Raw genomic sequence first — 26,466 nt, 5'->3', positions numbered from 1 at the left:
ATTGGGAAATGCCCATTCTGTGGGCCAAACTGGGAAATAATAATAATAATGAAAATGTTCCACACAAAGGCAATCGCAAAATCTGTACTGTTACCAAGGAATCCACATAGATTTCTTGGTAGCAGGTATATGAATCCTCCATATTGGAAATTGACTTAAAGGAGATCTTACCTTAACAGTTATCACCACACGTTGATCAATAATTTTCTACACAAAAGAAAAGCAGGTGGCACAAAGCAACTATACCTACCCTTGAGCAGAGTATTGGAAAAATCCACTCAGCAACATGTCTAGCTATTCCTTTTGAAAAGTGCTATGTGGAATGGCTGCAGCTTAGAGATCTTAAAGCTACAGAAAATGAGACTGGGCCAGGTACTTAAATTCTACTCAAGCATGAACCAGGTACCCACTTCTCGTTTTACTGACCTCGGAAGGATGGGAGACTGAGTTAACCTTGAACTGGTCATGACTGAACTCCTGGTAGTGAGCAGAACCAGCCTTTTAATCACTGTACCACTGTGCATTTTAATCACTGCACCACTGTGGCTCTTTACTTTTACCTTTATAGAATGGTTTGACTTTTGGTCCACCACTTTTATAGTTCAACTTAGGACTAATGCAATGTTTTTACACCTACAAATAGCTGTGGAATATTCAAATGTCTGTATCATTTGAAGTGTAAATTTTACCAAGAATTTTTTTCAACATAGGTTGATAAAAGAAGTTGGAAAAAGGTCCATAAAAATACTTTTCTGAGCACAATGGAGCAGTTTAGACTACATATTAATAATTTGCTCACACAGACTCCTAAGTTCCTCTTAGCAGTGAGTATGGGGTTTTACCGCCAGTGGTCTATTTATCAAATTTATATAGTCTACCCCCTCAGTGGCATGTGAACAATAAACATGTCAAACATAGTCAGATTTTAAAAGTTTAAAAGACACACACACACACACACACACACACACAATTTGATTAGCAACGGAGTTGCCGCAAAATCTCACTGGTTCCCTGAGGCTCCAGGTCTGATGACAAAGCCATGTATTGAAAGAATTCTGGAAAGTAATGTGAAATGTAGTTGACCTAACTTTGGTGGGAAAAGAATGCTCTATAAGGTGGGTGCAATGGCAAAGAAGGCCCGCCTCCTCTGGCCCATCAAATAGCTCCCTGAGAGACAGGACTTGCAGCATGCTTCTCTTGCCAGCATTTTTCTAAATGTTAAGCTTCCTAGGAAATTCCAGGAAACTTGGCATTCAGACAAATCAGCCATTAATAGACACATAGAAATAAACCATATTTACACAACATTCAAACAAGGTAATAAAAAAGCTAAAAAGGAAACAGAAAGACATAGAACAGTGATGGCGAACCTTTTAGAGACCGAGTGCCCAAACTGTAAACCAAAACCCACTTATGCATTGTCGAGTGCCGGGTGGGTGTGGCCCATTGGGTGGGCGTGGCTGCGGTGGTAACGGCAGACTGGGTGGGACTAAAAAGTTCAATCAATCAATTCCAACTTTGCAAGATATTTTTTTTTCCCTGCGAGAAGTTGAAACTGACTGATTGAACCTTTTTTTTTTTTTTTTTTTTTGCACATGGTGGCGGAGGCCTAAAGCAAAAAGGGTTTATAAAATCCAGCTGAAGGCCTAGGACTGAGGCGACGGCGCGCGTGCCCACAGAGAAGGCTCTGAGTGACGCCTCTGGCATCTGTGCCTCAGGTTCGCCACCACTGACATAGAACATAGATCATAGAATAATAGAGTTGAAAGGGACCTTGTAGGTCTTCTAGTCAAACTCCCTGTTCAAGCAGGAGATTCTATACCATTTCAGACAAATGGTTGTCCAATCTCTTTTTGAAAGCCTCCAGTAAAGGAGCACTCACAACTTCTCAATGCAAGCTATTCTATTGGTTGATTGCTCTAACTGTTAGGAATTTTCTCCTTAGTTCTAAGTTGCTTCTCTCCTTGGTTAGTTTCCGTCCATTGTTTCCTGTCTTGCCTTTTGGTGCTTTGGAAAATTTTTGATTCCCTCGTCTTTGAAGGGGTCCCTCACATATTGGAACACTGAACATATCCTCTCCAGCAACTCATACCCAGATAGCAGCAAGAAAAACAATCAAGCAAAAAATAATATTCTAATTAAGGAACTACCAGGGGAAAAGCCATAGCCTCACCAAAACTGGCAGGGCAGGATGCTGTATATAAACAGGGAGAAAATCCTGTTCCCGCTCATAGTGATTGTGTTGAGTAATGAAATCTCTGCAAGCAAAAAGCCAAGTTCGGAGAGCAACACCACTATCTGAACAGCCATTATGGTTTCATGGGAGTTTTAAAAAAAATCTTTACAAACACAAGCTTCACACATAAGGAAAGGAGGGGGAAAGGTGCTTAAGATTAATAAAGACATCTACAAAATAGTTCCATGATTCATTAACACTCCAGATTAAAAAAAAATAACAATCTCTGTTAAGCATCTGTTAAGACTTGGGTATCAGAAGCGAAAGAAAAGTCCTGGGTATTGATATTAAAGCTACTAGAAAAAAAACAGAGTTTAAGTCATTAAAAAAAAAAACCTTCTATGCAACTTTATAAGTCTATTGATTCCCTCTATACCTCTCAAGCTAATATGGTTGCTTTGTAGTTCATTCAGCACACTAACAAAAATCTCTCAGGAAACTGGATTTAATAAGCAGCTTTCTTGTATTCTGAACAAAATTTTAAAGATCCATAAACATTTTCAAATATCTCAGATAAATTATACAGAAGTACATTTTGGCGCTTTATTTGTGAAAGTTTCATCCTGTCCACTGGCTCCTGAAACCTATCCATCCAATCAGAATACAGCTGGAAGGGACCTTTGAGGTCTTTTAGTCCAACCCCCTGATCAAGCAGGAGAACTTATACCATTTCAGACAAGTGACTGCCCAGTCTCTTCTTAAAAACCTCCAGTGATGAAGCACCCACAACTTCTGAAGGCAAGCCGTTCCACTGGTTAATTGTTCTCACTGTTTGGAAGTTTCTCCTTAATTTCAGATTAGGTTCTCTCCTTGGTTAGTTTCCATCCATTGTTTGTCCTGCCCTCTGGTGCTTTGGAAAATAAGTTCACCCCCTCTTCTTTGTGGCAGCCCCTCAAATACTGGAATACTGCTATCATGTCCCGCCCAGTCCTTCTTTTCTCTAGACTAGCCAAACCCAAATCCTGCAACCGTTCTTCATACGATTTAGTCTCCAGGCCTTTAATCATCTTAGTTTCTTTTCTTTGCATTTTTTCCAAAGCATCAATACCTTTTTTGTAATATGCTGACCAAAATGGATGCGGTATTCAAGGTGTAGCCTTACTAGGACTTTATAAAACGGTACTAATACTTCATTTGATTTTGATTCTATGCCTATGCTTATACAACCAAGGATTGTATTAGTTTTTTTTGGGTGCTGCCGTACACTGTTGGCTCATGTTTAAGTGATCGTCCACTAGGACCCCAAGGTCCTTCTCACAGTTACCGTTTTTGAGCCAGGTTTACCTAATCTGTACTCGTACCTCTGGTTTTTCGTGAAATATCCATATCAACAGACCTTTTTCCTTTCACTCTCCATTTTAAGGTCATGGACAGAAGTATTTATTAGTATAATTACCAAAAGGACACAATTCCATTAAGACTTTAGGGACACATTAAAAAAAATTGTTATGGAAAAGAAAAAAGATAGGCACAGAAGATATTTCTAAGTTAAGAAAAGCACGGAAGGCCCTCAAACCGCATTTTCATTTGATAGAGAATGTTCACACACTAGTATATCTGCTTTCTTTTAATGTTATATGGTAGATTGTATTGGAAACCTTCATCCCAAACAATGCAAATTTAGGTAAAGGTAAAGGTTTCCCCTATCCAGTCACGTCCAACTTTAGGGGGCAATGTTCATCTCAGTTTCTTAGCTGGGGGTGCCAGTGTTGTCCTAAGACATTTCCACGGCCACGTAACTAGCGTGACTATATGCCAAGGCACATGGGGCATTGTTACCTTCCCACCAAAGTGATACCTATTTATCGACTCACATCTGCATGCTTGTGAACTGCTAGGTTTGAGGAGTTGGGGCAAGAATGGGAGTTCACCCCATCGCACAGCGCTTGGGCCTCGAATCTGGGCTGTTAGCTTTCCAGTTACAAGCTCAGCGTCTTTAACCACTGAGCCATCGCTCAGCAATCTTGTCTCAGCGCAAATTTAGGACGCTGCAACATACAAATGCACGACTTCACCAAGTTTAGTTCTCTAATGAAAATTCTCCAGGAATTCCACCCTGGTCTTCTGAACTCAAGATAGCAACAGGGAGAAAGCAAATCTCTGGAGAGTCATCACAGAGAAAATTTCAGAGAATACATCTTTCTCCCGTATCTTCCATATGTTTGGGGAGACAGAGAGATAATTATACAGTACATACATTATCTATGTACGATATCATCAAGAGACTAAAAGAATTGAAATAGAGAAATGGCTGGTCACATAGCAAGAAGAACTGATGGCAGGTGGACCAAGGCAGTCATAAAATGGATCCCCCTTGATTAAAAAGCATCCACAAAAGAGACCTAAAACAAGATGGAGTGATGACATCAGCAAGTATTGCGGGCCCAATTGGCAAAAGAAAGCTCAGGACCATATAGGTTGGAAACATATGGAAGAGGCTTTCATCCTGCAGTGGATAGACAATGGCTAGAATGATGATGATGGTATTATCTACCAAAGACATTGTCATGCTACACAAGAATGGCTGTTTTTATGCAGAACAGATTCAGTAAGAAAGGGTAGGTAGAAATTTCTGTTTAATACCTCATGAAAGGGCAGGTAGAAATTTCTGTTCAATACCAGTTTTTATAAATCTGCAAAACTTTTAAACAACTAAATCCTTTAACTAATTAATGAATTATGAAATTTAGTCTCCAAACAATTCAGAGGGGATCTCTCGTCCTCTCTCTGGCTTGCTTTAACATGATACATTTGATTAACAGTCTACTATTAACTTGTTCACTAATGAATAATCAGTTACATTATGCTCTTTAATGAACAACAGCTTTTAATTTAATAGATAGTGTTTAGAATTGCTTTTTCTTGCCAAAGTGACAACACAGTTACTGGCAATCATCAAGGCTCCTTCGAGCAATCTAAATCTAGCCTATTATCTAGAGGCAAAAGAAAGAGAAACATTCCTTTGTATTGCTAAATGAAACCCCCAAATTTATGTTCTGAGTTTACAGTGAACATTTTACTTGCATCTCAGACTTTCATCAACTCTTTTTAAAAGGATGAGACAAAAGAAAATCACAAATGAACACTAACAGTCTAGAGAGCCACACCTCACAAATACTGATTACACTTGGCAATAAGACTGAGAATTCTTAAAATTGGACAGCTTTCCTAGCAAATACATTTGGCATGTATGAAGCCCAGTATTATGTTATGGTGTTGCTACACTCCTAGTGCTTGAAAATATTTCAATCAATGGGTGGAGAAGGGAAAAGCAATTTGATATAGTCAGACGCTAGATTGAGATTATGCATGCTTTACCATTTTCCTCCAAATTTATAGATGCTGATGTTTCAGTTTATAATAGGCTTAGTACCAACTTGCACTCACCCATTCTTAGTCCTTGAATGTAAAGATAATAGATAAAACCTGCTGTGAGATATTCTTTATCCCTGTTCATTAAGGACCCCATAATTATGGGGTAATCACTCAGAACACTTCCCAATACAATCTTGCAACCTTACCATGATGCATTAATGGTTATTTTAAAAATAGCCTATCAACTGGTCTTATGGTCAGGAGCATGGAAGTTGCTAAACTGCGCAGCTCTTCTTATCACTGGCCATGTTGGCTGAGTGTAAACATCTGTGAGAATGTCTTTGAGAGACAGGAGGAGGACACAGCAAACTAGGCAAGAGTCAGATATGAGGCGGTTTACTTCACAGAAGCAATGGGGACATGGCAAATACCTTAGAAAGGACCCTCCCTAATTTCTTGGAAGTAAAGGCGAGGGGGAAGAGATATACTTTCAGACTCGCAAGAGTCTGTTAATGTAACCTTATAATAAAATGAATGTTAGTATTGGGGTTTGTCAGAGATGACACTGAAGATGGTGGGAGTTGCAATTTAATACTGCCTTGTCACTCCTCTTCTAGATTGTAATGGAGCAGGTGATCCTGTAGATTATGATGTAAAGTACAAGTTCTAAGTGTGATGGGTAGAAACCATTTTCCCAACCTGGCACTCCCTGGAAGCATTTAGACCAGGCATGTCAAACTCGCGACGTCGTGTGATGTATCAGAGCTTTTTCGCCATTGCTGGCAATGGGGTGGGTGCGGCTCCGGTATGATGAAACCGGCCCATGGGCCGGCAGTTTGACAGCCCTGATCTAGACAATACAATTGTTTATATTGACTGGGTATTCTTGGAGAGACAAATGGACTCCACCTGGAAAGGTGATTCAGAGTTTTTTTTTCCAACCCAAGTGGGGTGAGGCTCATATGTCATCTACACCAAGCTTCCCCCATCCTAAGGTACCCTGCAGTTCTTACTGCACTGCCTATCCACTCTGGGGCTAAAAGTTCTTTCAGCTCCCTATCGTCTCTGGACCCTGGCTGAAAGAGCGCCCTGCTGAAGGATTTCAGCTCTGTGCTTGCTTGCAGAGCTGAAATCCTTTCTGCCTACTTGCACAGAGCTGAAATCCTTCAGCAGGGAGCTCTTTCAGCTAGCCCTCAGAGACAAAAGTGACCTGCCAAGGATTTCAGCTCTGTGCAGGCAGACATCAAGGATTTCAGCTCCATGCAACCAGGTACAGAGATCCTTTAGCAGGGAGCTCTTTAGACCATCCCCAAGAAAGAAAAATGAGTTTTTCAGCAGGCATGCAACTTTCAGCAGCTTGTAACTTTCCATGGAGGCAACTTTTGTGATAGTCAGAAATGCTTTACAGGCACTTCATTCAAACGATCATTAAGTGAACAGTGGTAAGTTGAGGACTATCCACCATACCAAAGATTGTTTCAACAGCCTTTGTAGAATTCTTTGTCCCTAAATATCCAGCAAGTTGACTTAATGGAAGTGAAGATACTGTCATTTCAGGATACTTTTCATTGGGTTAGTAACTTGTCAGTTCTCTTATCATGATTTGTTCTGGTTGGGCTGCTTCTGACTTTGAATGTTGCTATTTGCTGTTTGATTTGCAATAGTGATGTATGCGCCTGCTATTTTTATGACTATGTGCCTCAAGTGTCTGCATGGGTGATATATGCTTAAGAGCGATATATATATAACTTACCAAAAATTCTCTCATGAAATATTTTCAGCTATACGTTTTAGAGAAGATGAAGGACCACATTTTAAAAAAACCAGCAAAAAACCTTAGGTGTTTCTAGTATTTGTGGACGTAGAAAATGTTTCAAGCAGTATGTTTTATTGTTTGAAATTACCAGATAGTTTTATTGTGCAAAACAGTATATATTCTTGCTCTTGTAAGCATAAATTTTTGTTGCAAAGTGAGAAAGCTAGGCTACTATCTTTTCTTGCCTTAGATTATAAGAAATAATCTAAGAGCTATGCTTAGCTCTGACTGACCTTGAAACATAATTGGCAAGCATGCCTGTCTCTATGGGATATACCATTGGGTAGATAAAAAAATATGGGATTATAATTAAAACCGATAAAGCTGCAAAATTAATCAACAGAGTTTTTAAACTTACTGGATGAAAATAACAGAATAATGTATATTGTCTACATAGTAGTACATGTTATATACCGGTATCTTCCAAACCAAAGTATATAGTATATAATTATCAACTTTATTCTTTGATGCCTTTATAATCATTAATATTAAAGATTCTTAAAAACTACAGGTTTTCACACTCAATGAATAAATACACAGGTTTTATTTTTTCCTGTAAACATTGTTTTATGAATCCGTACATTTTATACATCAGTTGGGTTATGTGCTTCTATAATTATTGTCATCTTTGTGAAGAATCTTACTATTCATTTTGTTTTTCTAAAAAAAACTGGCTAAGTTTGAATGTTATTTCTAATTATTCTTTATTTATTTACATTCTGCTTTACGTAGAAAAATACTATATGATTACAACTGAGCCCAACATCTCTGTTGCTAAGTTTGCTAAGGCATTTTTAATTGAGTTTTGCCCCTTTTTATGAGCTTTCTTGCCACAATTGTTACGTGAATCACTGCAGATATTAAGTTAGGAAGACAGCTGTTAAGTTAAATCTGGCTTCCCCATTGATTCTGTTTGTCAGAAGGCCACAAAGGTGATCTCATGTCTCAGGATATTGCAACCATCATAAATATGAGTCGGTTTCCAAGAATCCGAATTTTGATCAATTGACCATGGGGAGATGCTGCAATGGTTGTGTGAAAAATGGTCATAGGTCACTTTTTTCAGTGCCGTTGTAACTTTGAACGATCACTAAAAGAATTGTTGTAATCCAGTGGTTCTCAACCTGTGGTCTGTGGACCCTTGCTGTGATGATATCAGAGGAGTCTGCAAAGCCTTGAAGAAATGTTATGGTTTAAATCTTGAGTTAAATTTTGGTGGTCCATGGCCATGATCTGTGGCCACAAAAGGTATTTAAAGGGGGTCCGTGGTGAAGAAAAGGTTGAGAACCCACTGCTATAATCTTTGATGTGCTATTCCCTGATCCTGGTTATACTGAGAATTTTTTTTTAAATTGTTTATATTCCTGAAACACTAATTTTAATATCCAAGCTCGATTAATCTCCTCTGGTGAAAGGCCCAGGTGCATCAATGTTTGATATCCCGTTGAAACTTGGAATGGTAATCAGGACAAACTAACAGAAGGGGGAAAGTATCAAATTATTAAGAGATTAACTTCATTAACTGTATCTAATTAGTTTAACTTTGATTCAAATTTAATTTAATCAAATCTGTTTTATCCCTCACCCTTAAACTTATTTTGATAAACGGCATTTCATTTTTCTCACAGCCTCATCTACTTCTTGGTTCTGTCTCACCTACTTTAGTGTGACCATTCAAAGATTGTGTGTGTGTGTGTGTGTGTGTATGGGGGTGTTCCCACTTTTATCAGGAAACTGTAGACATCAGTTTTATTTCCAAGCAGAAGTCTTGCGATGACATTACAAAACTACCGAGATGTTGTGGTTGTATGGATGCTACTTATTATCATATTTGGTGGTCGTGCAGAGAGATAAAAGCATTCTGGATTAAGATATGGTGGAATATCCAGAGAATTTTTAAAAGGAGGGTAAAATTTACTCCACAATTATTTTTGTTAGGTATAGTTACTGATTGTGACACAAAGGAGGTTATATTGATGTTAAACTTGATAACAGCTGCGAGGCTGTTAGTAGGACAATATTGGAAGAAGGAATCTTTGCCTACATTGCAGGAATGGTTTCTTAAAGTGTCTCATTTGGCGGAAATGGCAAAGATTTCGGCTTTCTTAAAGGGACAAACGCAAGAGAAATTTCTTGCTGTTTGGGATAAATGGATAAAATTCATACAATTTAAATTTGATATAAAAAATATTATATAGTTTTTTCATAATTTTTAACTATATATATATATATATATATATATTCTATTTTATATTCTTTTTTTTATAATTTTTTTAACTTTTTCTTTAATTAAGCCTATATTCTGCTCTGGGAGGTCCTGGGGGGGGAAGGGGGGGTTTGGGTAGGGGTGGGGGAAGGGGGGTTTTGTTGGGTAATGTTTGTTTTTTATTTGTATATGTTGTTTTTTGTTTTTGTATTGTTTCTTATTTTTTGTAAAATTTATAAAACTCTTTAATAAAAAAAAAAAAAAAACTAGCGAGATGTTGGCACTCCTGAAATGAAACTACAGGTAGTCCTCAACTTAAAACAGTTCATTTAGTGACCGTTCAAAATTGCAACAGCACCGAAAAAAGGACTTATGACCATTTTTTCACCCTTATGATGTTGCAGCATCCCCAGGGTCATGTGATTTGTATTTGGGTGCTTTACAACTGGTTCATATTTATGACGGTTGCAGTGTCCCGGGGTCATGTGATCCCCTTTTGTCATCCCCTTCTTACAAGCAAAGTCAATGGGGAAGCCAGATTCACTTAACAACAGCGTGACTAATTTAACAACTGCAAGGACTGACTTAACAAATGTGGCAAGAAAAGTCGTAAAATGGGGCAAATCACACTCAACAAAGGTCTCACTTAACAACAGAAATTTTTGGCTCAGTCCTGGTCGTTAAGTGGTAGACCACCTGTATCTTGTAATATTGAGCTGTTTGAGCAATACAGGTAACCATATTTCCTTTCCCTTTTCCTTCTTGATAAGAGAAAGAGCCGCAGCAATAAAACCACCTTTAGAGGCCCCCACCTCTAAAGGAAAATCCATTACATCTCCTTTTTCAGGAAGTAGTAAGTAGAACAGCAGAGCTATATATGAATATGCACTGATTACATAGCTTGCACAGTTCCCCAGAGGGAAACATGCATATGTAATAAATACTGTAAATTTGTAGAGCAACTGGCCAATTAACTGCATCCTTGGCCTTCTGCAGAACAAAGGAAAATAACCATGGCTTAGGGATCAGGAGCTGACCACAAAAATATGAGCTTTCTCCTCTCCTCTCTGGTTATGAACAACTTCCCCTCTGTCCAGACTAATTCTTTGAAAGATGTCAGGAGGCTGAAATAAATTACTAAATGCATTTTAAATTCAACATGCTGGGGCCAGGGGGAATGGACAGGACCTCCTTCCTCTTGCTTTCTCGACAACAAACCCAGGCTCAATTTTGATACTTTATTTAATTTTAAGAAAGAAGTTGCCTTCCACCCTCCCAACATGGATTGTTTTGCTCTTTCTATCCAAGTGGGTTTTCTACTTCAACTCTCTGTTTACCTCAGTAGCCATATCACTTTATATCACTTCTGTGGTCCTGAAAACCTAAACATTGCTTTCAGGTGAACATTGGATTTTTTTTTTTTTTAATTCTTATTTTATGGTTTAGTTTTGAAGAAACACCATCCTACCTTTACAGCGTCACTGAGAGTTTGGTTTTTGTCTGCCTCTTCCGAAGAATGCAATTCCAGTTTAAATTGCAACTCCTGGAGCTGCTGCGCCTGTTCCTTCAAAAGCATTTGTGCCTGCTGCTCCCGGAGTAATGCATTATTTAGTTCTTCACATGCACTTTCAAACCTCTCGTGGGTGATCAATTTCTGATAAAGGAAATAAATTGTGTTCTGTCATGAAGCAGCAGCATTGTTTATACACTTGATTTTCAGTACCCCACTTGCCAATATGCAACATTCTAATGTAAAAGTTTTAAAACGCTCAATATATTTGCCCTAGAGGCTCTCCTCTCCAAGTCAGGGCCATTAGACAATGTCAATGCCAGGTGATTTTTATTTGCAAGATTTCCTCAAAAAGCTGAAGCAGAAGTGCAGACATCAAGAAAGCTTTTCTTTCAAATTAGCCCAAGAAAGATGTTATATATCTTATTATTATTATTATTATTATTATTATTATTATTATTATTATTATTATTATTCTACAAAAGGAGTTAATCTGAATTAGAATTTCCATATTGCTCTATGTATTTAACTACAGAGCCAGCCGGACTTCACCTAATGTCTTATTTCGCACTGCCTAAAATGTATTGGAAAAACTGGCCACCAGTCTATACAACTTTAGTCCTTATTTAGCCACTCTTGTCAATTTTCATATTGCAAGGCAAAATGAAAGAAATAAAAAGCTAAAACGTTGTCTCTCTACCCAATACAGTTGGAGATCAAACTATGGTTTTACCGGGACTCTTATTTTATAAAATGGAACTTTCCTATCTCCATCTTCTGCTGGGAGAGGTGTTTTTCTTTGTACCAACTGCAGATAAAAAGGAATGGAAAAATCCCAAGCAAACCACATTACTGTCAGCCTTTCAAGATAGTCTACATCAAGGACCAGACAAGTAGGAATTACAGGAGCGCTACCTTATTTACTCCCTTTATTAATCTAATCTGGAAAACTTGCCCCTTTTTAAGGACCATCACTGCTCCTTTTTATGGCTGTGTTTAAAGTCAAGGTAGGGCTATTCGGAGGCTATTCCATACATACTCTATCACTTTTTAGTGTTGTCAAAATAATTCTTCCTTTCCCAGAAATTCAGACTATTTCTAGAAGACATGTGGCCTTTACAGAGGTCCTGGATGCAAACAATGTTGACATGTAAAGGAAAACCCTTCAGAAATCCAACATGCGGGCCTTCGTGAATGGTGACCATCTCCAGTCACATGAAATAGTAGCAAATACTGTTCATCTGCAAATAAACTGCCTCCTGTTCTGCTGTCAGATAATAATCCGTTAGATCATCTGTTCAGTCTGATGTGGACCTGGCAGAAATGTACAGCATGTACAGAATTATTGGTTTGTTCAACAATTTTGCCAACTGTTTGCAAAACACAGCATGCAATACAAGTAGAATGTATATCGAAACATACTGAGTTATGTTGTCCATTTGAGTTTTCAAATTCCAGTTCCCACAGCACAAACAGCCTAATTTAACTGACCAAAAATGCAGCTTTTCCGAATAGATTATTGACTCAATCTACCTTATTCTGCAACGTAAAGGACTAATTGTACCAGGACTGTCTTTGGCCTTTTCTTTTAATATACCTGACTCACAATTGAGAATTTAATAAGACACCGGGAGGGGTTTGTGCATGTGTTAGGAGAAGAAAGAAAGAAGAATCCCACCTAAGAATCCAGAAGTTCTTCACTGGATTTTTAAAGAACTCTAAATAGAATTCCCTTCTTTAAAGCTGATTAGTCCCTCCCTCCTTCTAATCAAATAGACTTACAGATTGCTTAAACACATATAATTGCTCTTGCAAACTATGGGCTTTGTCAGCCTCTTTCTTCATCTCATTCAAATTCCGTTTGAATTCTGTGAGCTCCAACCGCAATGACCGCCGTTCTACCTCTGCTGTGTGCAGCCTTTGTGTAAATTCAAATATCTGCTTCTGCAAGGATGCTATGGTTTTCTGGTATTAAAAAACAGGAATAATGTGTTAGCTAGTAAATATGCTGGTTGGGCAATAAATCAATAGCCTCAAATACCTGAGCAAATTAAGACGAAGCCCTCCCTTTTCTAAATTCACCCATAAGTGTAAAGTATTCTCAAAGCAACTATATATACATACATACATACATACATGCACACACACACACACACACACACACACACACACACACACAGAGAGAGAGAGAGAGAGAGAGAGAGAGAGAGAGAGAGAGAGAGAAGGTATTTTCTGAAAATGAAAATTAGCAAGAGGAGCAGTTACTGTATTTTTGGAAAATGTCTTTGGTAACAGCATGTATCCCAAATATGCAGTGGGTAATCACAGGGTTTTTTAAATTAAAATCATCCATTACCTTACAGCGGTATTTTAAAAGAACACTGCACGTTGCCTTGAGCGGCAAATGGCAGAAAGGATGCTAAAAGGTTTTGGGGAAGAATTACTGAAATAATATCACATTGTGGGAAAGCCTGAAAAATATTGCCTCTTTTCTCGCACCTCCTCAATTTTCCTTTGGAGAGCTGAGCAGTCAAGGATTAACATTTTGAAATCCGAAACAATGGAAAAGCTTCTAGAATGTAACTGATCGTGCCCATACCAACCGTAGCAGGGGTCCTGTCAGTTATGCGTGCTTCGAGGGTCTGTGCGTTTATTTTATGGAGTCCACGAGCCAGTCTTTGAACCAAGGAGTCTTTCTCTGCATAAGTCATACTCCGGCTGCTGTCCACTGGAGTAACTTCCATCACGGTGCAAAGTTTCTCCATAAGTTTTGAAAATGAATTCCTTGCTGCGTTGGTGAGCAAGTGTCCTGAAAGCCAGGATTTCATATCTTTGAAAGAAAAAGAATCAGTCTGTGAATAGAGTTGGTTTGTATCTGTGGATGCATTTAAAAAAAAAAAAAGGGGGGGGGTTGGAGGTAATAATTGATGACAAGTTCCTACACAGGGTAGAGCTTTCTTAAAACTCCCATTCTAAGCAATTTCACTGAAAGCTTATTAAGGTCTACTGAACTGAAGGGTGAAAAGCAGGATTGCTTATCCCATAGCTGACTTCTCAAAACCTCTTTTAGTGAAGAGGTTTCAAGCAATTAAGTCTACAATCAAAATCAGGCCCTCTCTGCAGAATATTTTTCATGAAAGCATTTGAATTTTAGAAAAGGCCTAATGTAACTTTCTAGATGAGCTTCTTAAAAGGTGTGATAGAAATATTCTTGGAATAGGAAGTTCGTGTCACTTGGGAGCTATGTCACCTTGACCCGTAGCAATCTGCAACAACATAATGCTGCTGTTGGTGAAAAGATTTTATTTTTTGTCCAGCTTTGCAGATAGAGATATTATATTCCTATTAACAACCATTTAAATTGCACCTCCACATTCAGTAATAGACATTGGTTCAAGAGAAACAATGGGTTGGTTGAAACAATTGTATACTCTTTTGCAACCCTGCAGCATTTTTGTTCTTTCATTAATCCAAAGGTAACAAATATGACACTTAAGACTTGCCGGAGAAGCAGACTCAAAACTGCTTATCAGAATCAATGAATTTACTAATTCAAAACAGAAGGTAAGTAACTGCTACAAATATGACTGTTTCTTTTTCTTTCCTTATAGCTTGGATGTCTAAATCATGTGCTGCTTAAAACTACTGAGGCTTGTACCTTAATGCCATACTATTTATATTCTAAGACAAGAGAATATAATTTACCTTATTCCAAGGCAATTAAAATTTTACAACTACAATTACTTATTTCCCCATAGGATTCTGGTAATCAGCCTTCTCATATAATGGGCTTAAGCCTCCAGCACACCCAACATGTTCTGCTTACTGGTAGATTCGTCAGGTCTGTAATTAATAATTGTGTTTAATGTTGATAAATAAAATTGTCAGTGCTCCTTCTACTAATTGGTATTCTAGATAATGGTTAATAGGTTTATTTATGCCTTAATAAAAGTCTTGTAATTTAGTTTCCCCTCTGCAAGTCAGGTCTTAATCTGTCATTACTTGTCTTGTGATATTATCAGGGTAAGATGACAACCATGGCAGAGCTTAAATTCATTCAGGAGAATACCAGATCTCCTGTTGCTGTAGAGAATTAAAATATTTGTTCTAAAGTTTAAAGTAGAAAGCCTCTGAAGGCATATTTTCAGAGTAAGCCAGCAGGCATATACTCTCATATACACACACTGCTAAAGAATAAAAATGAAGAGGTTTCCATTTTCTAGGTAAAATGAAATACAAATAAGACTCCCAGAAAATTCTTACCATCTGTTACCAGATGGAAACAGATCTGGTAACATCTAAATAAAGTAGGTGCTGCCGAATCAATTTTTTTTCCTATGAAACAATAAGAGCAGCATTCATTTTTAAATCTTAGTATGTACAAAACTTGTTTGTATAAAATAATCTCTTCTAATTACATGTCACCTTGGCAAAGACCCAAAGTATGCTGGCTGGCTTACTCAGAAGGATGGATGGATTCATTTATTCATTGCTTGTTGGAGAAATCTTCTTTGAATTATGGATCATTCATCTTTCATTACCAATTGGACTTAAAAAAATCATATTCTTTTCAGAAATGGGGGCCTAGGTGACAAGGTAGGGTTCTTCTCTGAGTGCCTAAGCTTAAGGTCCTCAGACACTCTAGAAACTTCTAGAATTCTGTAAGGTATGATCCACATGCAGGAAGCTGACCTTAAATACCAACTAGAAATGTCAAAACAGTTAGCTACATTTTTTAGTTTTTCTGGCCATGGCATGGAACCAGAGATTGGAAGATGGATTGAATTAAATAATAAAATGTGATAATGTTTTAAATATTTTTTATCTTCTTTTGGCGAGAGTTTTAAATAAAATTGTAATCTGGTCAAACGCTAGAGTCGGACAGATTGAAATATCATAGTGCTTGAGTGTATCATTCCATTTAAAATTAGAAGTTCAGCCTGTGATAAACATAATTTTCAAGTTAATACCATAACAATCTTGTATTTAAGGCTTGCCAGATAGATTTGGAGGGGAAAAAAGAGGCATGGAAAAAAAGAAAAAAGAAAACTTATCTAAGATAGAAAAGCACATGCCATCTAAAAGCAAAACATCACCTCAACTGAATTTTTAATGAATAATGGTTTTGACTAAAACAAAGAAATGTATGGGTTAGAATCATTCACGGCTTTGAGAGGGGAAATGAAAATACAACACAATTCCAGAAGGTCCTGTATTCTGCTGTATCTATAACCAGAGGGAAAAGAATATATACACTTTAAGTACCTGGCCACAAATATCTAGGAATTACAGTAAAAGCACTAAATAATTTATGCTATGATGAGTGTGTGAGAAATGTTTTATACAAACAGTTACAGTACAAAGAGCAACAAACAAATAGAGCAAGTGAAGCAAAATCCAATGAAAAGTGACAAATATTACTCCAGTGGTGGGAGAATGGCAGGCGTTTTTCTTCTTCACAAAGGAGGAGGATAAAATTCCTTCCTCATAGTTTCATGCCGAAAAGACTGTCCACCTTTGAAATTCAGAACTGCAAATGTTCGCAACTGCTCTGTCAAACCGACATAACGTTGGCTTCCGTGTAAACTTGAGTGTAGTGTTAAAAAAATAGCCCTCATGTAAGAATAAATTCCGTGGCCTGGTTCCAAAAAGCTACTTTACGTGCACTCTAGACATTGCACACGTGTCCAGTGGGATTGTATGTTTATATGTGTCTTTGAACAGCAGATCTCAACATCATATCTAACTAGTTTGAAACCATTCTCCATTTCCAAAAGCTGTGGTCAAACAAAAGTTGGCTGAGATTTAAAAGCAAGCCCCAAATACCCTTTGATGCATGAAACTACTTACAGTCTTCTTCAAATTATGGATTTTTGTTGTACGTATTAACTTAAGATAAAGTTCCTTGCCTCGTTGAAGATGGTTTTGAAGATGTGCCACCTGGAGCCCTCAATGGAATTCATCTTTGCTTGACCAAACTACGTTTGAACAAACTGCAATCCTCTCCAGCACCAACCCACCCCAAGCTGTTGAAGAAATGCATTCTAACCAAACAGAGCCGATGCAAAGGATAAATATTTGTCACCTTGCACAGACATGCCAAGATACAACATATCTTAAACAGTAAGATCATAGTCACCTAAAATATGGCTTCAAGGGGTGAACTGAATAAACAGGCCACCTGGACAGAAAGAATCCCACACAGAATAATATATATGAATATTTATCAGCAGCCCCTGAGCCACAGCCCCCAGTCAGCAAACATCAGTCTTTGGCATAAACAAGACATTCTTGAGATGTTGCTAGATGCCCAATACTTATCGTGTACTATGGCCTTTATTGCTGGACTTTTTAACACTCGCTAGCTTATGCAGTATCTATTTTTCATCTACTTTTTAATTCCCTCAAGTTTTGGGTATATAAGACAATCATTTACGGAGCATAAGCATAATGTGAATGTGTGGATGAGCCCAAGATGTCATGTGTTCCATTGCTGTATTGGTCTCTAAAAGTTGCCAATTGTAACGCCCAGAGGGGTTCAGATGTTAACTGCCAACAACACAGAACACTCTTGCATCACTTATTCTCACTGCACTTATCACCACTACTATTACATGGAGTAGGTTGAGCAGAGCCACAAACCAATGCTTTTTTTCTATCCAGCTTTTCTTTTTTATTAAAACCATCTGTATTTCTAAAGGAAGTCACATCTTCTCTTGCAACTCCTTATTTTTCCATTTCCAGTTTTGAAAAAAAAAAAAAAAACTCTGAAAAGACACTATTGACAATCTCTTTAAGTCAATGCAGGACTCTGTAAATGAACTCTGAAATAATGGCTTAAGCCAAAGATTTTCAGACATTGGGGTACTATATACTATACCTCACCCACTGCACAGTTGCTTGAGCAAAACCTAAAGTGAGTTTTGAAAGCCTCCCTGCTTTACCTGGGCCAACAAAGCAGGGACACTGTCAAAATGAACCCCCACGTTGCTTAGGCAAGTCTGCAGCTGGCTTGCTTAGGCAGTGGGCTAAGCGGAGCCCAAGCAACTTTTGGCAGTGCTCCCATCCGTCCTGCAAGAGCCTTATTAAAAAAAAAAATGCGTGTCTCACTCTAAGTTGCCAAACTGCTCAGGGAATCCTAACTGACAGTTTGAGAACTCTTTTCTTAAATTACAACGGTCACAACTGAAAACTTATCCTAGCCTAATAAAAAAGGGGGAACCAAACTATGAGTCGATTTGCCAGACGAATCTTCTCCTTGTAGCTACTGATAAAACTCTACATTGATTTGGACCATTCTGCTTCTTCAAAATGCTCATAAGAACATCCAACTATAATTATAACCAGTTTGCTTACTTCTAGATAACAGTCGTCTATGCTATCAACAATTTGTCTCTTTTTTAGAAAGGGAATTGATTGATCAAGACAAGACCAATGTAGAAACTCAGACATTACCTGCCTTGCTAATTACTTCTTGTAGCTCAGCCATAGAACTAAGGACTGCAGTAAGAAGTTCACAACTGGTAAACCAACTGAATGCTTGAAGGCAACGAATCTGCTCCTTTTGTTGTCCTGCATCACAAAATGAGAGGGAAAAAAAAATGAAATCTGTTTCATCCTATAGCAACAGACACCTATTATTTACACAATTCATTGCAGCCTGGCATGAAATCAGAATTGGACACATTTAATTTTGATTTTAATATAATAAATTTAAATATACATTAAAATCTTTTCTGGATTCTTAATTTTCATATTGTTCTTGGAAAAGAAGTTATTTCAATTCCGAAAAATGAACAAAAAATATTTCTAATATATTTAAAAGAAAGGTAAAAAACAATTTCCACACGAAATCAGAAGTTAAAAGGATAGTTATCAAATACCTCTATGGTAAATATGGATTTTGTGATACAGGTAAAGCTTCACATGAAATAAAATGAATGAATAGACAAGTTCATTTTTGAACAATGTACCCACAAATTAATTTTAAGAATGCTTCCCTCTGTAGAAAGACTGTGCTTTAGAAAAGTTACAAAAGAGGAACAAATTTTACTTGACAAGATTAATATTGAACTGAAACTGGATTTAAAAATGACAGGTTACAAGAATGATATGGAAATGATATGTTTGATGATCAGGACTGAAACAAAGAAGCTTTAAATATATATATATATATTTTTACAGATAAGAGATAGCATATAGGAAAAAGAAATCATTTGTTATTTTTTAAGAGAAGGTGATTAAGTTACTAAAATTTGATTAAACTTGTGATGAAGGGAAAAATCTGTTATATATTTTTTTCTTTTTGTTTACTATATTATTTTTTCTTTTCTGCATTTCCTATTTTTTCTTTTATTATTTTTAGTTCCTATTAGTTCACCTTGTAACTTTTAATAAAATTACTATTAAAATATTTCCTTCTTTGTATCTCAATGTGATATTTGAACACAGGCATCCTTGTTTATAAATAATTGTTTTTTTACTTAGCACGTGATCTCATCCAAATGCAATTTAATTCGGGTCCAGTTTACTATCAGTTCAGCAATGAACATTCCAGTACATTTAACACCAACGCCAGGGGCTTCAGTTGTTTTAATTAACTTAGTAAATTTAGTTTTGACATTTTAAACATAATTTCTCTCTTCAAATTGTGAAGCTTCGGCTTCCTCCTTTGCCTAATATGATGCTTATTTAAGTGCTAAAAGTGTACTTTGACATAAAATATATAAAATTAGTTTGTTATCTTACTTGACAGATTGTGCACATCCTTGGAATCTCCAATGCAGACAGGGATTCCTATGCCTTCTCTGACATCATCTACCCAGGAGAAAAGGGAGTTGCATGATTGGCCTAAAATCTGAAGCCTGTGGGCAGCCAGGACTGCAATAACACTTTTGCGGAAAAGATGTATCCAGCTTCTGGAATGCTTTTTCTTCTTCAACTTGCTGTTGCTTTGCTTCCTCTCTTCCGTTTCACACAATGCACTGGCCAGTGTTCTGATTTCTTGCTTGAAAATGTCACAGGTGTTGACCTGATCCTGAAGAACATCCCTCTGGGTCGATAGGGCACAGGACCTACCGTAGAGGGGATAGAGTGCTCCAGCGAGCAGCGCACAAGCGGCTAGCAGAGATCTGTGTTCTTTCTGCGTCTGCGTCAACAAGGCTTTAAGGTGTGAATTCTCAAGGAGTAATTGCTCTTGGACTTTTTCAATAGCAGAGAATTTGTCTTTGGCTTTTTCTGCCATGTCTTGGTATTTCTGTATTGGATAGAGGAAAAAGATTTTTAACTTTCTACAAAACATAGATACAGAATGAGAATTGATCGGTCTACTACTGACCAGCCTGCTGATCAGTAAATGAAGCTGACCTACTTTTCTTATATTTATCCTGTGAAATGTGTTTGGCTGACAGTTGATTGAGTAGGCCAAAGTCACCCCATGATTCTCATAGTCAGGAAGAAGTTTGAAAACAAGTCCAAACTTCCAACTATTACATCAGGGGTCCCCAACCCCCGGTCCAAGGACCAGTACCGGTCCTTGGCATGCCAGCAACCGGTCCACACAAACAAGCAAAGCTCCCTCTGTGGGGTGCAGGCAGCACACAAAACCACGCCCCCTCTGGTCCATGGAAAAACCTCTGTCCGTGTAACCGGTCCTTGGTCCCTGAAAGGTTGGGGACCTCTGTACTACATCACACATTGGCTATATCAAAAATATATTTCTGTCAATACATGGTCGAGCTCTGAGATTCAACCTGAATGCTATTATCAGTCACCTATCCAAAAATGCCATCTTCTGGAAAGTGGTTGTAAACTGCAATGGTCAAGATGTACATCTGTGGAACAAAAGAGACTTTAAAAATTACAACAACGAACAGAAGTTCCCGTTGCTATAATATTTAAAATACAAAAAGTAGTCCTCGATTTACGACCACTTCTTTAGTGACTATTCAGAGTTATGATGGTGCAGCAAAAAAAATGACTGATGGCCTGTGCTTGTAGTTACAGCAACTGCAGTGCCTCTGTGATCATGTGATGAAAATCGGAGCGCCTGGCAGCTCAACCCAAGGGGTGCTTCAATTTCCCCACTGGCCTATTCTCCCCCGCCCTCCTATATCCTTTTTGGCCTCTGTAATGGAATGTGTCTAACCATCATATATTCGTCCCAGTTGCCAAGGGCCTGATTCTTGATCACGTGATCGTGGGGATGCTGCAAAGGTCATAAATTTGAGAACCAGTCGGAAGTCACCTTTTTCAGTGCCTTTGAACAGTCACTAAATGAATGGTTGTAAGTTGAGGACAACCTGTAATTCTGGAGCTGAGTGCAGGACAGGGCAGGGCAGCTAAGGGACAGAGATGGGAAGAGATAATCAGGTAGGGAGAGTTGGAGGCAGTCCCTTACCTTACTGAGGCCTGGGGTTGGAAGAGACTACTCCCGGAATGGTTTGGATCGGGATGGGTTTTCGCTTAAGCCACAATTCTCAATTACCACAAATTGCCATTGTAAGTTCTCACAGTCATTTGGCATCTCGTTTTATGACCGCAAATTTATGATGGCAATGCCAGTCCCCATTGTGATTGTAAGTCAAGGACTACCTCGACCACAATCTCTTCTCCTTCTCCAATAGAGAAAGCTAGTTGTATCCAGTGATTCGACAATGGATCCTGGTCCTGAAGCTATTTCAAACAGGAGAGCGCTCAAAGAACTCAATTCAGTATTGATCCACCAGTCCCTGAACACATCTGGAGGAGAGAGTCGTTAAAGGAAGCAACATGACGCTTGAAATCCCATCCATACTACAGAGACCAAATTAAACTTCTGTTGTTCTTTTCTCCCCTATTCATTGGAGATTTGGCCACTGCTGCCTTTTGCTCAGAAACAGAACTTCGTCCAAACTGTGTATGAGAAACATTTCATAAACCTGGTATTCCTAATTAGAACATTTCCAAATAAATGGAAAAGGCTTGCTGTTCAGTAATCAAGCACCTATTTTGTATACAAAGCCCCTACTAGATTTACTCTGTAGCATCTCCATGTAGCACTGAAAACACTCCTATGTGGAATATTATTATTAAGCCTCAGTCAGAAAATGTGGCCAAGATTTAACTTAGTTAAAGCTGTGGCCTGGCTCATTACAAGAAAGTGCCCATTATTCCTTCCTGCTTAACTTTATGAATAGTAAATCCAAGAGTATACAGCACATCTTAATCATGTTATCTGTATAGAAGACAACAAGCAAGATCTATGATTCAAAAGAACAATTATCCTGCTTTGCAAAGATGACACATGGCTGGGATAAGTTAGTTTAGCGAAAGAGAATAGTAAACTAGGGAAAACCTGCAGAGACAGAAATAGATAGGTAGCAGCTGGAAAGAGGAAACTAAAGGTGATCTTTTAATTACTTTGTAATCAACCCCCTACTTATATATTCACAGATTAATTATGCCTCAGGAAGAATTTTATTTTCAAGAGAACGTTCTTTGTTTTATTTTATCAATCACACATTGCTTTACTTTTCACAATTCTAAAAACTGCTACTCCAACAAGCAGAAAAATGAATGTGAAGAAAAACCTCAAGCCTTAAAGCACGTTAACTACAGTATAAAGACTTAATATTCATTACAACGCAGAACAAGAGAGAACATATTTTACAGAGATATCAGTACAAGAATATCAAATGACGGCTTCATTCAAAGCTACAGCCCTACTAATGCTCCAAATCACCTCCTCATTTCATGAATAAGGAGGTGGGAGATGATGACAACTGGAAATCGTACGACGGTTCAGATCCCAGGGTTGCTCAAAGGAATGGTCTTCAAGATCCAGGATTAAATCTGAATTGGCTGTAACCATATACATTCTATAGTCCTCACTATGATTATCACTGTGGGAATCATAGTGGAACTTTAGGAGATGACCAGGCTGAACCCAAGGGAGGGGTCAAAAGCATTATTTATTTATTTATTTATGAGACTTATATACCGCTTTAAGCACAAGCACTCTCTAAGCGGTGTACACCAGTAAGCAATGTATATATATATTTACATTGCCCCCAACAATCTGGGTCCTCATTTTACCTACCTCGGAAGGATGGAAGGCTGAGTCAACCTTGAGCCGGTGAGATTTGAACTGCTGACCTGCTGAACACAGTCAGCTAAAGTGGCCTGCAGTACTGCACTCTAATTGCTGTGCCACCTCGGCTCTTATAAGTCATGAGATCTAAGTCCAGCCTATCTTGAATGCCTCTCTTATCTCCCGCGCATTTCCCTTGACCATGAGTTGGTCAGATTAATGTCAAGCGCCAGGAAAGTCAGGAGATTTAGACAGTTCAAATGAGTATAAAGGTTTGTTGCAAGCTTAAGCTCTCTACAAGAATCTGGTGAACTAGCAGTCAAAGGAAATGAGTGGAAAATAAGAGAGGCATTCAAGTTGGGCTAGACTTAGATCTCTTGTGGGCGAGCAGGGAATTGTGACTTACGATGCGTTCGACCCCTCCCTCGGTCTCAGTTTGATTATCTCCTACAAGAACTTCCTATTGAGAGAAGCCCTTTAGATTCCCTATTGCCAGTCTTCCTCTCTACATTTAAGGGAAAAGACGATATAGAATATTAATTATTTAATTAGGAATCAAGACTTCCCCCTCCCCCCTTTTGCCTTGTTATATTCAGTAGCTGAATATACATTTAGGAGATCCTACGTTGTCTATAAAGCTAAGGGCTTTTCTCTCGTTATTTTTAATCTTAGCCTGGAAATTTTAAGGAAGTTTACAAGCTGTTTAAAATGCTTTTGCCGTTCTGAAATTTGCTTTGTTTTTCCACTAGGAATGGTGACCATGGTTGGAAATTTGCTATGGAATGGCAGGGGGCATGATCTTGAGGGAACTACAGTTAAGGGCGGCTGCCTAAGTTGTTATAATTTTTTAAAATGTCTAATTGAGATTTCTAGGGCCATCCAAATCTCACTGATCCTGGATGCTATACAAAGTTAAAAACAATCACATTCAAGGCAACCACACTACCTTCCCCCCCCCACACACACAAAAAGATGGTCATAACCAGAGGAATAGCCATAGTGCTAACATTGCATGCAAAATCAATCCCTTAGTGGAGACACACCACACTCTGGTTCAAGCTAAATTTTCAGAGCTTGCTTGAAAGAAAGCAGAGACAGGACTGCTCAAACATCTGGAGAAGAGGTTCTTTAAACTGTTGGTCTCGGTGACCTTTTTTCCTATCATGATTAATGTCATCCCCCCCCTCCTCAAAAAAAAAAAAATCCCAGACTGTGTTGCTTTATATAAGGATCTTGGCAATGGCAGTCCCAAACTGCAGTCTCTCAAACAAACAAATTGATCCATTAACCCCAGGATATGCCCAGATTACTCCAGTTTAAGAACTATTGCTCTGGAGGAATGCCAATCAAGAGGGCAGGAGCTATGTCTACTTTCAGTTCCCAAAAGTGCCATTATTTTATAGATGGGAGCCAGAATATGCCATTTCTCAGGTTTTATCAGATTTTTAAAGCTAAAGTCAACATAGAGAGGGTTATGAAATAGAGTATGGCGATATAAACAGTAAGCCAAAATCTTCCTTTATTTAAATGAATATATTTGCCATGAGGACAAAACCTGGGCAGATATGAGCTATTGTATGGGAAAAGTCAAAAGTAGTCCTTAAGATTGTACAAATAGTATAAATGAAATCCAAGAACGACTGTTAATGCTGACTGTGCAGAGTCTCATTGCAGAAACCTATTTTCATGCTGACACTAGCCAAACCAAAAACTGGCAATTGTGTAACTACGGTACCATAAAGCAGTGTTTCCCAAACTTGACAATTTTAAGGCATGTGGACTTCAACTCCCAGAATTCCACAGCCAGCGTTGCTGGCTGTGGAATTCTGGGAGTTGAAGTCCTCATGCCTTAAAATTGTCAAGTTTGGGAAACACTGCCATAAAGCATCCAAAAGCTACCGTATTCTGCCTGCAAGGCTGGCCATAGCACTGGCTACGACAACTGCTTTACACTACTGTTCTTCACAATTTAAAATGTTGAGACTTCAAATTGTAAACTGTTCATTTAACAATGATTCTAAGCTATGCTGGCTTCGGAAAAAAGTGACTTATGACTTACCTCACACTCATGGCTTCACATCTCCCCCCCCAATCACATGACTGCAATTGGGGCGTTTGACAACCGGCTTGAATTTATGACTGGTAACAGCATTCTAGGGTCACACATTTGTGATAGGAGACCTATTTTGCTGATTTTCACCCCCCCCCCAAAAAAAAACCCTATTGGGGAAACTAGATTCGCTTAACAACCTCATGATTCGCTGAACCGCCATAAAAATTGTCATAAAATCATCCTGCCTGACTTATCAATGCAATGAGTGTCCCTGTCCCAGTTGTGGTCATAAGTCAAGGACTACCTATCAATAAATTTCCTCAACTTCACAAAGGTTTGGGGCACCCTTTGTACTTTGAAATCATGACATGACTGTTCAGTCATTGTTATAACTGGGATTTGAATCTGCATTAAACAAAACCAACACCCCGGCTTTTCGCTTTTCAAACTATAGCTTGCTGGAAACAGGGCCTATAGGAAACAAGTGCTCCTCTTTTATTAAATACCAGTTAGTTGACTAAGGATTGCCTCTTGAAGTTGTATAAGTGATTTTCATTGTTTTTTAATTAACCACATAGAATGTAATTTAGACTGACAAGGGGTGTAAACTCCTTGATTATTTCTCCCTTTGTTATGCAGAGTGCTTGCCATTTTATAAATAAACTATAGAGGTATTATTATAGGAACAGAGATACTTTTGGCTTCTCCCGTGTCACTTGTTCTGAAGAAACAGATGAAATCCTGCAAGATTCAAGAACTGTAAATAAGTCCTCTCCTTAGTCAAAGCTTTCCCTTTTCTATTTGGAATAATAAATGCAGACTGGGATTTTATTGTATAGTTAAATATTCAAACAGAAGAAATGCAAGCAGAACATAAAACAGAAATTGCATTTACATAAGGATTAAATGTATTAATGACTTCCTATAGCAATAATTTTGATCTTCTATTATATTCAATACTACGAGGGCGATTCGGAAATAAACCTCCATTTGGTTATCAATGACAGACACTCGCAGATACAGAACTTTTATTATACACATTAGAAAAATACAACATTACATTACTTTTCGACATAATCGCCATTCAAATCGAGGCACCTGTCATAGCGTCTTACAAGGTTTGAAATTCCTTAGTAGTAGTCACTCGGTGCCAAATCTGGGCTATGGGAGGGGATGATCAAAAACATCCCAACAGAATTGCTTCAAAAGTTCTTGGGTGTGTCTAGCAGTGTTCACACCAATACCACACCAGAAGTGGTG

At 38.2% G+C, this 26,466-nt stretch overlaps 1 protein-coding gene across 9 annotated transcripts in view; it reads right to left on the bottom strand.

Moving 5' to 3' along the window:
- The window catches only part of CCDC171 (coiled-coil domain containing 171), a 199,345-nt gene that overhangs the window by 89,079 nt on the left and 83,800 nt on the right, over positions 1 to 26,466 (bottom strand). For all 9 annotated transcript variants that reach the window (XR_005559169.1, XM_039363669.1, XM_039363668.1 and 6 more), the window contains 5 exons: positions 19,832 to 20,339; positions 18,539 to 18,655; positions 13,687 to 13,913; positions 12,866 to 13,048; positions 11,042 to 11,227 (listed from right to left, as the gene is read on the bottom strand). Coding sequence is in view for 8 of the 9 variants with exons in the window: in XM_039363669.1 (XP_039219603.1) it covers positions 11,042 to 11,227; positions 12,866 to 13,048; positions 13,687 to 13,913; positions 18,539 to 18,655; positions 19,832 to 20,339 (1,221 nt within the window). In the remaining variant the exon portion in view is untranslated. The remainder of the gene's footprint in view (positions 1 to 11,041; positions 11,228 to 12,865; positions 13,049 to 13,686; positions 13,914 to 18,538; positions 18,656 to 19,831; positions 20,340 to 26,466) is intronic.

Source organism: Crotalus tigris, unplaced genomic scaffold (genome assembly GCF_016545835.1).
Source record: "Crotalus tigris isolate CLP2741 ecotype Arizona unplaced genomic scaffold, ASM1654583v1 scf7180000019563.1149672, whole genome shotgun sequence".
Classification (NCBI taxonomy): domain Eukaryota; kingdom Metazoa; phylum Chordata; class Lepidosauria; order Squamata; family Viperidae; genus Crotalus; species Crotalus tigris.
The sequence above is the reverse complement of the archived record's forward strand: the minus strand, read 5'-3'. Positions and strand labels throughout refer to the sequence as shown.